Source organism: Ctenopharyngodon idella, chromosome 2, assembly GCF_019924925.1.
Source record: "Ctenopharyngodon idella isolate HZGC_01 chromosome 2, HZGC01, whole genome shotgun sequence".
NCBI classification, from domain to species: Eukaryota; Metazoa; Chordata; class Actinopteri; order Cypriniformes; family Xenocyprididae; genus Ctenopharyngodon; species Ctenopharyngodon idella.
In genome coordinates this window covers 517,946-533,088 of record NC_067221.1, presented here as the reverse complement: position 1 = coordinate 533,088, position 15,143 = coordinate 517,946, and the positions used below count along the sequence as shown (strand labels likewise).

Sequence of the window (15,143 nt, the reverse complement as noted above, 5' to 3'; positions counted from 1 at the left end):
AAACACTGCAAAAAATAAAAAATAAAAACAGTCGACAGTCGGGTTCGGGACTGAGCAGACTTTGGTGAAAAACTACCCAGCCCCTACGGCCCACTGATCTTTATGAATACACCGGTCAGAAAGTGGAGGCTTACTCACCGGTATATCAAGCAGATCAAGTCAACAGAGTATCCAAGCAGCGAGGGCTCGCAGGCCAGTAGGTAGTGAGGTTGTAGCAGGTGAAGTGTTGATGAAAACTTTACTTGAGTAGTTCAGTCCAAAACAGTAAAATCCCCGAAGTAGAAAACCAGTCCTGTATCTGAGCAAAGCACACAAACTGTGCTGACGAGAGTTTAGCGGCACAGCGAGTGTATCCAGGAAATGAGCCAGTGCATAATCCAAATGTTTATATAAAAATAAATAAATCAATAAAACTCCAAAAGACCAAGGGAAACAGAGTCCAATTAATAGTCCAATAGCGGCAGTCAGAAACGCCAGCGTTCACTCAACCGGAAGTGGTTAGGGTTGTTCATCCGTTATGTTGTTCATCTGTCAGTCTACCGGGGAAATGAAGTCAGAATAAAGGGTGTTTATGTGTATGTGTGCGTCTGCACTGATGTAGTGATCAGAACTGATGCTGGATCAGTGTTCACACTGAAACCTGCTCGTGTGTGGAGGATCCAGCAGACTGTTGGACCTGTTTTACTGCGGGAACGTTGATCCTACAGCATCGTATGTTCATCCCGGCTGTGTCAGTTCTACAACAGCAGTGATCAAACTTCATTAAATCACCAGCATCAGGCCTCATGAACAAGTACAACAAACAGTCAGCGAGTGGGTTCAGATACAGGAGGTTTTTAAAAAAAGAAGAAACTTTAACAAATAATAAACTGTCCGCCAACTTGGGAAAAATCGCATCAATAAAACGCAGGATTACATAGGGGAGAATGAGAAATGAGTAAGTCAGCAGCACCAGGAACAAACTTCCCAAAATTAATTGTCGCTTTAGAGAAGTAAGAGATATTGCGTGTGAAAGACCGCGACGAGTACCAACAAAACACAGAATGATTATCGGGCAGGGGATAAAACAGCCGATCGATCGGAGCATATAGTTAGAATACAGATAATCGGAGTTTATGTCTGCAAAGATCAGAGGAACAAACCAGATGATCACAGAAATAACACAGGAGACTTTTAGTGAATGATGAGATTTGTACCAGATAGGATGAGAAACCAGAAGATATCGTTCAAAAGCAACACAAGCCATAAAATACAGACCCACAATCAAACTATAAGAATATGCACTAATCAATTTATATAACTTGATTTCACTAAACCATTCCTGCAGTGCTGGTGTCCATTTAGTTGTCATCATTAACTTACAAATGATCTGAATCAGATCTGAAAGAATCAGATGAATAACAAAAACTGAAGCAGAGCGCTGAGATTTGATAAGAGCACACAACGCCAACAGAGTTAAGATCATGATTGGAATCTCAATGACTGAAATGATCCAGATGAATAATGGCTCTGCAAAGAGAAGTTTCCTGATCAATTCCCTTTGCTCACGTGTCTGTTCACTGTGATTATTGACTCCAGTTGATCCGTTGATGCTGGTGTTTTGTTCTGTCATTGTTTGATGAACTCTTGACAGGCAGCACTAAATAACAAACCAGTCATTAGTTAAAAAACATGCATTCATTTCCTATTGTAAAAATATATTTTTCTTTGATAAAAACAATAGGAAAAATTATATGGCATAACATGTTTTCTGTGTGATTGTTGAAATACAGTTTCCTCAGTTTGCTTTACATTTTCTTTAGAGGAGATGTGTGTGATGTTAAAATGCTAAAAATACATTAAATGTAAGATTAAAGATTGAAAATCCTCCATCTGAACAATAACACAAGAATGCTGTTGTTGTGAATATTCAGTACAGCTCAACTGTAAGTGTTCAATGGTTTATTAATGAAGGAATAAATCTTGAAGAACTTACGTTACTGACAGGTAGTTTGTGTGTTTGGTCTGCAGGTCAAAGCGAGTCGAAGCAGAAGGTTTGTGGAGCAGCACACAGACTGACAGATGTTTCACATGTCTGAAGAGCTCTTCATTCGGCTACACTGTAAAAACACACATTTTAAAGCTTGTTGATCTGATGTAGGAAATGACTGAGATTACAGACAAACGATCTGATACAACGTGTGAAACTGTGATTACCTGAAAGGACACGATTAACTAACAATGATAGTTTGAGTGAAAAACCAGTCTAACTTTCAGAACTGGTTCGGCTCAACTACGACAACTGAAGTAAACTGTAGTTTTTCCATTTGGATCCGCTGTACTGAAATCACACACAATGTTCATTGAAGGAAACTAGTTTAAGCACAAATGATCACAGTGATTCCAGAGGCTGAAACACAAAGACAGTTGATGATATAAACTCACCGATGAGATGATCTCATGATCTTACCGGGAATCAGACTGTGGACTGAAGACGCTGCTCATCAGAAGATGATGGTGTTTATGAGCTGCTCAGCGCTCTTTTATAGCCTGAATCACTCCGGAAACATCAAACAAATATGCATTAAACATAATTTACACTTAATGGACACGCAACCGCATCAGCAATCAGCAAACCAAACTTCAAAATAGAAAACCACTTAAAAAAAAAAAGAGCCTCAAGTGTTCTAGAAAGGAAAATGTGTACAGTGATATAATACTCAGATTTTGTCATTCTGTAAGTTTACCAATTAATTATAATTATGATTATGCAGTGAGAGCAAAATAAAGACAAAACCTTACAGCAACTTTTACTACTGAAAACAAAATCTCAAAGCTCCACATCGATCCGTCAGTTAGTTTGATTCTGCTCTGCTTTAATAATGTTCACTAATTTAACTCTGATTCTAATTACTGACACTTGATGAAGTGATAAATGTAAAGTATAATAACTGTTATTATAATTTATTATCATAAAGTATAATTCTGTTATAATTCTGTTAAATTATTTATTATAAAGTATAATTCTGTTAAAGATTTACAAATCATTACAAATGTGTGTTTCAAATGTTTAATTATGTTGTTAATATCTATTAATATTGGTGAAAACCTAATTGATGTTCAGATATGGTGAACACTAGAGTTTTTCACAGCAGAATAATCAAACACATCTGATCTTAATGGTAAATAATGACAGTAATGAACACTTTCATTAACATGTTGATCATGAACACAAAAGCCACGTGATGCATATATTTCACGTATGATGATTTAAAAGATTATAATAGCTGAAATGATAAACAATACAGTTTTAATGCATTCTTTAAAGTTTCAGTCATGAAGGATTGAACTTGAAGCACTTCTACTGAGGATCATAATGGTTTGGTTTCTGCCGTTAGAAAACTCTTCCCTGATTGAGTGGATGTGGGAGATTTTTACTCTGTTTTCAAAAGCTTGTTACTAAGAGATTCAGTAGAGATCGCACATTTCCTCATTTCCCATCAGCATTAATTCATTATGTATGTCACAAACCACCTCTAAAATAACATGAATGTCTACTGTTTCCTACTGAAAGTATCTGCACAATATCTGTGTCTATCTGTGAGTTTTATGTATTTTATCTTCAAAGCAGAAACGTATCAGTACTGAGGTTATACTCAGTGAATTTAGTTATCACAACCGTCCATTCAGTGTAGTGTTCTGCTACATCTGTGACCGGAGCCATCGGCCCTGCACATGGTGGTGACAAAGATCAGACAAAAGTTACTGGTCATTTATAAATTAGTTAAAAATGTCACCTTCTATCATTCAAGGTTTGTATTTGAAGACCTCATAAAGTCAGTTTTACTTTGACACATTTAACAAATTACCCTCTTCGTGATAATCATTTCTTTAACATCTCTATGTCTATGATTTTCAACTGAAACACTGTGATTCACTATAAATAGCTTATCACTAAAGACACAGGCTCAGACAGTAGCATTTAGCTGACTAAGAATGAGAGAGAGAGAGAGAGAGAGAGAGAGAGAGGGGCTTGAGGCATTCGGGACTAGTACACTGAATTTTCATAAAATTGTAACATCAGACTTTATCTACTATAGTGCCCTCCACAAATATCGGCACCCTTAGTAAATATGAGCAAAGGCGGCTGTGAAAATAAATCTGCATTGTTAATCCTTTTGATCTTTCATTCAAAAAAATTCACAAAATTCTAACCTTTCATCGAAGTAAAACAATTGAAAGTGGGGGGAAACTCACATTATGAAATAAATGATATTCTCCAATACATATTGGCCACAATTAATGGCACCCCTAGAAATTCTTATGAGTAAAATATCTCTGAAGTATATTTGTCACAGACCATCATCCAATCACAGCGCACTCCCTGTCATGAGGTGAATGAAAGGAGGACTCAAGTTGCGGTGAACAAAAGAACAAGTTTATTCAGGGTGAAACCTGAGACACCAAAAATAACAGTCAAAGTAACTGGTGACAGTTTGAGGAAACTGTTTGGTGGCTCTCGCTGTATCTGCTCACACGACAGCAGACACACAGGCTGGAGAGACCACCGAGAAAGCAGGAGACAGGACGACCCAGCAGAAGACGAGCACGAGAAGACGAAGCACGTCTAAATCGTCCTAATGCACGGTGAGGAGGAGAGTTTGAGTGGACAAAGACTCTCCAAGGATCACAGCTGGAGAATTGCAGAGATTAGTTGAGTCTTGAGTCTCAGAAAGCCTAAAAAAAAAAAGATCAAACAGCACCTACATCCCCACAAGTTGTTCGGGAGGGTTTCAATAAAAATCCTCCTCGCTCATCCAGAAACAATCTGCAGCATATTCAGTTGTCAGACACGACTGGAACTTCAAACGGGACCAGATGGGTTTGGTGCACACATTGATAAAAAGTGCCCCATGCCCACGGTTAAATATACTGCTGGATCTTTAATGTTGTGGGCCTATTTTTCTGCTGGAGGTCCTGGACATCTTGTTCAGATACATGGCATCATGGATTATATCAAATACCAACAGATAAAATATCAAAACCTGACCGCTTCTGCTAGAAATCCAATAATGGTCCGTGGTTGGATCTTCCATCAGGACAATGATCCAAAACAAACATCAAAACCAACACAAAAATGTGTCACTGAGCACAAAATGTCCCAGTCCTGACCTGAACCCTAAAGAAAATGAGTGGAGTGAACTGAAGAGGAGAAGCACCAACATGGAGCTGGAATCTGAAGGATCTGGAGAGATTCTGCATGAAGGAATGATCTCTGATCTCTCTTCAGGTGTTCTCCAAACTCATCCGGCATTATAGATGAAGACTCAGAGCTGTTATCTTGTCAAAAGGATGTTGCAATAATTGGGTGCCAATAATTGTGGCCAACGTGAACTAGAGAAAAACGTTTATTTCATAATGAGCTTTTTCCCCCCATTTTCAATTGTTTTACTTAAATGAAAGGTTAGAATTTTGTGAATTTTTTTAATGAAAGATCCAAAGGATAAACAATGCAGATTTATTTTCACAGCTGCCTTTGCTCATATTTACTAAGGGTGCCAGTATTTGTTGAGGGCACTGTATCTTTTGACTCTGGCCCAGCTTAAGACTTTGCCAGAATTGACATGCATTTTTTGAATAAACATCATTTTTATATTTGTCTTTTACCCACATATCAGGGGATTTAGAAATTACACATTTCCAATCTGGTCGAGTCTCAGTGACACTGGCAGTCTCATTTTTGCCATTTAAACCGTCTTATGTCACATTGACCATCAAAAACCAAACATTTAGAAATACATCATTTTAGTTCTTTACACTACAGTAGTGCTGTGCTGATCACATGGAAAACAAACTTGAGACTGTTCAAATATTTTCCCCATTAAGTGAAATTTTCTTTCAGAGCATCCAATCATCCCTACTTACTTTTTATATATTTTTGCAACTCACATGTTTTGGAGTCATTGTCTGTAATTTTACATCAACCTCTACATGTCTATTCAATATAAAAATTATCATAATATATATTTTCTTCAAAAGGAATTTCTTAAGACTTCAATCTTATGACCTTATTTTTCTCTTGTTCTTTCTCATACAAAAACATTAATTTTGTCACAATAACATTGATCTACTTTTAAAACCCTCATTAACACCAGAAATTTCTGTCACTTTATCACATTTGGCAATCAAATTGTACCATCCCTCAGTTACTTCTGGGATTTTTCCATCAGAGGTTAATGGCACCCCGCCCATTTTACAAATCCATGAATAAGCACAAACAGCTAAAAATTTTAGTTTTTCTGGTTCTTTCTTTGTTTGTAGCCAGTCAGGTTGTTGTTTAACTTTCTAATCAGAATCAAAACCCTGACTAACAATTTCTGTCTCTTTATCTGGATCAGGACTGATCAAGTTACTGATCAAGTTACTCAATTTGTCAGCCATATCTAAGTCCAAGTTAATACTCACCTGAAAAGAGATGGAGGCGGTGATCTTTGAAAAACACAGCTTTGGCTTCTGCGTGATGAAACTGCAAAGTATACTCCAGAATCACAGTCACATATACTGGTCCAAACCAATTAGGGCACAAAATTTTACTTTTCTCGGAATCGTTACAGATGTATCCCAGGAAAACAAGAAACCCTATATCTATTTATATCTTGTAATTAACTAATAGCTTTATCCCTAACTGCCTGAATCACTAAGTTTGGGGTACCCCTATCTGATGTGGAAGAGAGAGTCAGGTTCACGGTGTCACCGGATCTACTTTATCCAGTGCTTTACACTCCCTGTAGGCGTATCTCTGTATAGATACACCACTTGTGTCCCTGTATTGGAGTGCGTCGATGCGCTGCCTGCCGTTTAGTGGCTTCAGCGACTTCTTATACCATCAAAACTAAATGATCAGCAAAATCATAAAGCTAGTATAATTAATGTACCTCCCTGGCCTCCGAATCCAGATCTACGGTACTCCTCACTCACGTCTAAGTGAAGCTCTGCCGCTCTCCTTCCCCAATCTCTTCCACTCAGACAGTCCTAACAAAATAATAAAACAGCTTCCTACCTTGTTTATTGTTTATCCAGGGATATCACCGAAGAATGATTGCCCGCATTCTCCACCATTAACTGTATGGGAATTTTACAGTTAAAGACCCAAAAGACCAGATATGATGAATGAAGACCCGGAGTCAGAGTTTAAAAAAAATAAATTTACGAAAAATTTACTGAAGAATAGTTTGCAGTTTCATCACCAGAAACCAGCTTCAAGTCTCTCAAGGAGTTCGTTGGCCGCTCTGCTTACATTCACATTTCCACAACAATTATACTCTAACAGAGTCAACTAACTACTTCATTACTCAGGTAAAAGTGATTTTGATTGGCTAAGAGAGAATAGACAAGATTAGGAATCTTCCACACATGGACAGATAGTCAGAAGCATATCTCCATTCGTCAGGATGCTGATGAGGGGACCCTGGATTCAGGTACTGGATGTCCTGTTGGGTCATGACATGACGTCTTCAGGTCTCCGGCCAAATGCCATCTGTCCATTGATACCAATACCATACCTACACACAGAACACTAGCGCACATACACAGATACACATGATTCACAGCTTCTTCAAGGCTGAAGTTGGCCCAGGCTCCAACTATAAACAGGAAAGTTTCCCAAAACATACTGATAAGTTGTACTTTTCTCTCAGTGAGAGGTACAGACAATATTCAAAATTATTTTCTAGTGCTTGAAAAGGAAAATAAATGCTTGAACATAAGTTGAAGAAGTCATTCAAATAATTTAATATTAAGAAAGATAAATGTTAAATTAACAACTCAAAAGATATTTATTGAAGGGGCAGTGGATTCCAGAATCCACCCCTTCACTACACAAAAATAATAGGCGTTTACTGTACATTCAGTTAATCATGAATTACTAGTATATTTTGGCTTATTTATTGCATTAATGTGGATCCTTCAAATGTTTAATACATTTTAAATAATGTCTAATATACCCTTACTATATATTAAGTTAATCATTAATTACTAGTGTGTTTGTGCTTAACACATGCATAATTCTGGACCCTTAAAATAAAGTGTTACCTGATCTCCTTTGAGATTGTGACGAGCAGGGCGGGCGAGAGCCGTGAGGGAACAGCGCGAGGATCAGCTGCGAGTCGCACCGGCCTCGAATCTCTCACGGAGGAGCTCCGGAAGCATAAAAGGGGAGCGACGACAGTGAAGGATGAGAGAGGACCAGGCCTGGACTTTATTTTATGGTTTTATTATGTTTGAATACACCGTGAACAGAAGGACTAATGAGACTAATTAGGACACAGCTGAACTCAAACACTAATCAAATCAGTAACCATAGTAACAAACCAGCGGCGGGAAAACTAAGAACAAAGAAGAACATGTGACTAAAGAAAAACAAACTCTAGACATACAGTATACAACTAAACAGAACAAAACACAACTCAAACCGTGACACCTAACAGCAATGTTTTGCCTTTTATTTGTTTGTCTCACAGGATCAACATTGCAAAAGGGTCCTCATGTGCTGCCCTCCAGCAGTGGTGCAGCCATCAGAGCCAAACTTACAGTTTTTTACAGACACTAGGACACATTTCTCAATACTTAGGTCACTTTTGCAAAACTCTTCACACAGTGAGCACAACAGAAGTCTATGTGGGCTAAACTGAGGATCAGTTATCATTGCTTTGGCACAAAATGCATTCAATGACTACACCTCTCAAATTTCATGAATTCTTTTCTCACTCAGACACAACAACTGCCAAAACTCTTCGTACGTACAGGCCAATTTGCACATGCTTACATACTGTTTTCAAAACTGTTAAACTAAAGTTTAAAACAATAACATAATACAAAACTGAATAAGACAGAAATTTGCTACATTTCTACAGTAATATAGTTATGAAATATATTCTGAATCTAAAAAATCAAATACTATCAAAACAATTAGATGAAACTGAACACCTACGCAAGCATTAGTCTTTCAATTTCATCACCATCAATTCAAAAGGGGAAACTTAGGAATCATTTTGTTCTGTAATGTAAACATGGGCCATGTAACATCAGTGCAGTGAATTATAAGCAGTAGAGAGTGTCATTGTATAATGCTAACTGATGTTAGTGTTTTTAGGTCGATGTTTTATGAGTGACAAAGTGTGTTTGCTCAGTGAAAACCTTTGCTAGTGTTCTGGAAGAATGAGTTGATTTGAGACATGCATGAAGTGTTTTGGTAGATTTGGTGCATTTTGAATGTGAAGTTAACCTCTGTGCCAAGATGAAAGTTGGTTAGGAGAACTGTGTGAAGAGTTTTGAAAAAGTGACCTAAGTATTGAGAAATGTCGCCTAGCAATTGTAAAAAACTGTAACGAAATTAGAGGGAAGAAAACACAAAAACATCCGAAAACCTTAATGCTCTTTGTTGATTGATAGCCATGACAGTGTGTTCAAGGTATTTTGTTGTAGTCGTTTTGTGTGTGTGTGTGTGTGTGTGTGTGTGTGTGTGTGTGTGTGTGTGTGTGTGTGTGTGCGCATTTTGTCTTAGCAAAGTTCAGTTTGATATCAAGTTGGAATTCTAAATCACTCTTGTGGAGTATAATTTCATTGTGTCATTTTGATTGTGCTGAAATAAAAGTGTTTCTGATGCAAATTTGTGTAAGTGATTGACTGAAATCGTATATGATTTGTATATGCAGAGATACTGTAATCTTGACTGAAATCATGTATGATAATTATATGTAGAGATATAATCATATTATTGCTGTAATATGAGGAATTAGGTGGAAACATATAAAGCTTGAAGAACAGGCACACCATTTCCATATTAAAAACATATCAAATCTGTATTAAATTCACACATGCTAAATGCTATATGACTAGCATATGATTTAATCTAAGAACTTTAAATGTAAATTGTAAATGTATATTAGTTATTTCCTATATTTTCTACTAATACCATACACCATTGCATACTGTTGACATGTAAAACTCATATAATACTTTTACAGTATTCATATATGACCTAAAAATCCCCTACGAGTTGTATGCGTGCTTTTTAGTATAAAAGTGGCCATAATCGTTCTGATTTTGTATATGACATGTATTGAACTTATATGTGTCACGGTCACCAGTCCATTCACACTACATTTCCCATCATCCCTCCTTCTCATCACCTGCACTCCTTCAGCAATCACCCAGTCACTCATCACTAATCACCTGCACCTGTCTCTCATCATCTCATCAGCCATGGACTATTTAAGCACACACCTCAGCCACACTCATTGTCTGTTCTCCCTAGCGGATACAAGACCATAACCCTATGCTCTACTTACCTGGTTTGCCGTTCATCTAAGAGGTTACCTTCTCCAGCGATACACGGTCTTCACTCCATCTCCAACGTTAGTGATGGGCAAATAAAGCCTCATGAAGCACCGAGGCTTTCCAGATTCCGACACGCAAAGTGAATTGCGCACGTGATTGGACAGAAAGTGAGGCTTTGTTTGTCATCAGTCACGTGATTTCTACGTTACCGACACAAGCCTCGAATCGAGGCTTCATCTGGCACACCCATTTATGCTCGGCACAAGCTCCAAAGCCTCGGTTCAAATGTCACATCACTATCCAACGTCACTTACCTTCGTCTCTGTGCACTTCCCCGTCTCCATAGATTCACTCTGGTTAACTGCAACTGAGGTGTGTGCTCATCCTGTCCCCTTCATTCAGTAACTGAGTAACAAGAAATGGTAGATTAAGATTGGTCTTACTAAGCATGGAAGAATCAAGATTACTGCTTCAGCCTAACAATTGCAGTTTTAACAATTTGAGTGAAAACTCCTTGCTGTAGGGACTGATTAATGATATTCAGGACGTCTGGTAATAAGCAGTTCATGACTGTTTTGAGAAGTGTAGTGGGTCTAGAGCGCAGATAGAGGAACTCATGTGTGAGATGACCAGTGTGAGTGTACTGGAGCTGACATCAAGTGACCAGCAGGATTTCATTACCTGAAGATGGATCTTCTCAGGAAAACCATCTGCCACCTTTCTTTCCATCTTGATCTGTGGTTTGATCTTCTCCACTTACAGTTCAGATCAGCTGTTATTAGTCAAACAAACACAGACAGAAACAGATACAGGAGAACTGGAGCTCTTTAATTATATTAATGATAGAAAAGAGAGAATACAGGACAGTCTCTGACTCGATATGATACAGTCAACTATATGAAACACTTCTATAAACACAACAATATTATTAATAACTACTGGATAATATTTTATATAAACTTAGTACACTTCTGATATACTTCATGCACTTGAAATCAAGTGTTTTTAGGGATCGTTCACCCAAAACTGTCCACTGACTTACAATATATGGACAAAAATAATCTCAAAATATTGTCTTTTATATTCCACAGAAGAAAGAAAATTATTCAGCTTTTGATCAACATGAGAGCAAGTAAATTATGTCATTTTTCAGTGCAGCTCTATTTCATCTGTGTAAACTGAACTGCAGGCGATCTGTGAATGAGACGCAGGCTTTTGCACTGAAACACAGCAGGCAAACGTGGCTTTACTGTCTCAACATCAGGCCTCATGAACAAGTACAACAAACAGTCAGCGAGTGGGTTCAGATATAGGAGATATTTAAAAAAATAATAAACATTAACAAATAATAAACTGTTCCACAAATTGGGAAAAATCTTATCAATAAAACTCAGGATTACAAAGGGGAGAATGAGAAATGAGTAAGTCAGCAGCACCAGGAACAAACTGCCCAAAATTAATTGTCGCTTTAGAGAAGTAAGAGATGTTGCGTGTGAAAGACTGTGAGTACCAACAAAACACAGAATGATTATCGGGTAGGGGATAAAACAGCCGATCGATCGGAGCATATAGTTAAACAGATAATCAGAGTTTATGTCTGCAAAGATCAGAGGAACAAACCAGATGATCACAGAAATAACACAGGAGACTTTTAGTGAATGATGAGATTTGTACCAGATAGGATGAGAAACCAGAAGATATCGTTCAAAAGCAACACAAGCCATAAAATACAGACCCACAATCAAACTATAAAAATATGCACTAATCAATTTATATAACTTGATTTCATTAAACCATTCATGCAGTGCTGGTGTCCATTTAGTTGTCATCATTAACATACAAATGATCTGAATCAGATCTGAAAGAATCAAATGAATAACAAAAACTGGAGCAGAGCGCTGAGATTTGATAAGAGCACACAACGCCAACAGAGTTAAGATCATGATTGGAATCTCAGTGACTGAAATGATACAGATGAATAATGTTTCTGCAAACACAAGTTTCCTGTAAAATTCCCAACGCATCTGTTCACTGTCATAATTGACTCCAGTTGATCCGTTGATGCTGGTGTTTTGTTCTGTCATTGTTTGATGAACTCTTGACAGGCAGCACTAAATAACAAACCAGTCATTAGTATAAAATATACATTCATTTCCTATTGTAAAAAAATATTCTTCTTTAATAAAAACAATAGAGAAAAATTATATGGCATAACATGTTTTCTGTGTGATTGTTGAAATACAGTTTCCTCAGTTTGCTTTACATTTTCTTTAGAGGAGATGTGTGTGATGTTAAAATGCTAAAAATACATTAAATGTAAGATTAAAGATTGAAAATCCTCCATCTGAACAATAACACAAGAATGCTGTTGTTGTGAATATTCAGTACAGCTCAACTGTAAGTGTTCAATGGTTTATTAATGAAGGAATAAATCTTGAAGAACTTACGTTACTGACAGGTAGTTTGTGTGTTTGGTCTGCAGGTCAAAGCGAGTCGAAGCAGAAGGTTTGTGGAGCAGCACACAGACTGACAGATGTTTCACATGTCTGAGGAGCTCTTCATTCGGCTACACTGTAAAAACACACATTTTAAAGCTTGTTGATCTGATGTAGGAAATGACTGAGATTACAGTTAAACGATCTGATACAACGTGTGAAACTGTGATTACCTGAAAGGACACGATTAACTAACAATGATAGTTTGAGTGAAAAACCAGTCTAACTTTCAGAACTGGTTCGGCTCAACTACGACGACTGAAGTAAACTGAGAAATGATTTGCAGCTGCTTGATTTCATTTTTAAACTTCACTCAATGTTTTTTCATATCTTCAGTAAAATAAGAAACCCATGAATGATCACGAGAGAAAACACAAATGACATGATCTTCCTAAAATATTGATTTTTCTGCTGCTTTTTAAGCCTGTTTTCTTTAAGAAATGGAAATCTGTAGTTTTTCCATTTGGATCTGCTGTACTGAAATCACACACAATGTTCATTAAAGGAAACTAGTTTAAGCACAAATGATCACAGTGATTCCAGAGGCTGAAACACAAAGATAGTTGATGATATAAACTCACCGATGAGACGACATGATCTTACCGGGAATGGACTGAAGACGCTGCTCATCAGAAGATGATGGTGTTTATGAGCTGCTCAGCGCTCTTTTATAGCCTGAATCACTCCGGAAACATCAAACAAATATGCATTAAACATCATTAACACTTAATGGACACGCAACCGCATCAGCAATCAGCAAACCAAACTTCAAAATAGAAAACCACTTAAAAAAAAAAAGAGCTTCAAGTGTTCTAGAAAGGAAAATGTGTACAGTGATATAATACTCAGATTTTGTCATTCTGTAAGTTTATCAAATTATGATTTTGCAGTTATAAAATAAAGACAAAATCTTACAGCAACTTTTACTACTGAAACAAAATCTCTGCATCTTTATTTTCAGTTTCATTCCAGACTCTGATGTTTGTGAAGCTCCACATCGATCCGTCAGTAAACTTTAAGTTAGTTTGATTCTGCTCTGCTTTAATAATGTTCACTCATTTACCTCTGATTCTAATTAATGACACTTGATGAAGTGATAATGGTGATAATTGGTGAAAACCTAATTGATGTTCAGATATGGTGAACACTAGAGTTTTTCACAGCAGAATAATCAAACACATCTGATCTTAATGGTAAATAATGACAGTAATGAACACTTTCATTAACATGTTGATCATGAACACAAAAGCCACGTGATGCATATATTTCACATATGATGATTTAAAAGATTATAATAGCTGAAATGATAAACAATACAGTTTTAATGCATTCTTTAAAGTTTCAGTCATGAAGGATTGAACTTGAAGCACTTCTACTGAGGATCATAATGGTTTGGTTTCTGCCGTTAGAAAACTTTTCCCTGATTGAGTGGATGTGGGTGATTTTTACTCTGTTTTCTAAAGCTTGTTACTAAGAGATTCAGTAGAGATCGCACATTTCCTCATTTCCCATCAGCATTAATTCATTATGTATGTCACAAACCACCTCTAAAATAACATGAATGTCTACTGTTTCCTACTGAAAGTATCTGCACAATATCTGTGACTATCTGTGAGTTCCCTTTCAAGTGATTGCGTAGTGAAGCACACGTGAAATCAGTCCAATGGCGTGACGGAACGTCATAGGCAGGTGACGTCATGACCAGGAAACTATAAGCACACCTGAACCAAACAGTGTTAGCTTCTGTGTCTTCAGCAAGCGCTCTGTGTTTGTCTGTTTATTGTTGTTTGTCCACAAGCATATTTTTTATCTAGACAGGAGTATAATGGCAAGCAAACAGCGGTTTGAATCGTGTGTTCCTCTCTGCACTCGCTACGCTACGAGTGGGGATACATGCGATTTATGTGCTGTTTGCTGGGAGTGGAGCATGACAGTGTTCATTCATAAAAATGTCCCGATATGCATGCATTATCAGGAGTTTGTAGCTCCGCTCCTGTTGGCTTTATTCTCGAGGGAATAAAAGTCTAATGTTCGCTCCCTCTGAGGAGGGTCTCAGAGCGGCCAGTACGGTTGTTCCCTGCCGGTTTGCTGCTTCAGGGCACTGATCTGGTCGCTCGTGTAGCACTAGAAGCCAGTCTCGAGAGAATGGTTTCCTTAGTGGCAATCCCCTCCAGGGCGAGTCGGTGTTCACCTCATTACACAGTGCCCATCTCCCTTCGGTGCTCTCAGGGAGCTGTTCTGCCAACCCTGCCACCTCATGTGCTTCAGGGCGCAGCGGTTCTCAGCGAACATGTGTCTCAGTGTCCGCCTGGAAATGTAGCGGCTCTAGGA

The 15,143-nt window shown here is 37.7% G+C and overlaps 2 protein-coding genes across 3 annotated transcripts in view; both read right to left on the bottom strand.

Moving 5' to 3' along the window:
* Nucleotides 1–540: 540 nt before the first annotated feature.
* Nucleotides 541–15,143, bottom strand: part of LOC127505046 (ovarian cancer G-protein coupled receptor 1-like) — a 120,551-nt gene continuing 105,948 nt past the window's right edge. The window contains exon 5 of the transcript XR_007927554.1: nucleotides 541–676. The gene's annotated coding sequence lies outside the window, so the exon portion shown is untranslated. The remainder of the gene's footprint in view (nucleotides 677–15,143) is intronic.
* Nucleotides 629–15,143, bottom strand: part of LOC127505019 (G-protein coupled receptor 4-like) — a 104,696-nt gene continuing 90,181 nt past the window's right edge. Inside the window, exons 2-3 of one of the 2 annotated variants that reach the window (XM_051880257.1) lie at nucleotides 1,976–2,196; nucleotides 629–1,639 (exon numbers count right to left, since the gene is read on the bottom strand). In XM_051880257.1, the coding sequence (XP_051736217.1) occupies nucleotides 629–1,612 (984 nt within the window). In that variant the 5' untranslated portion in view covers nucleotides 1,613–1,639; nucleotides 1,976–2,196. Of the gene's footprint in view, nucleotides 1,640–1,975; nucleotides 2,274–15,143 lie in introns of those variants that run through there. The other variant, XM_051880265.1, reaches the window with a different exon arrangement.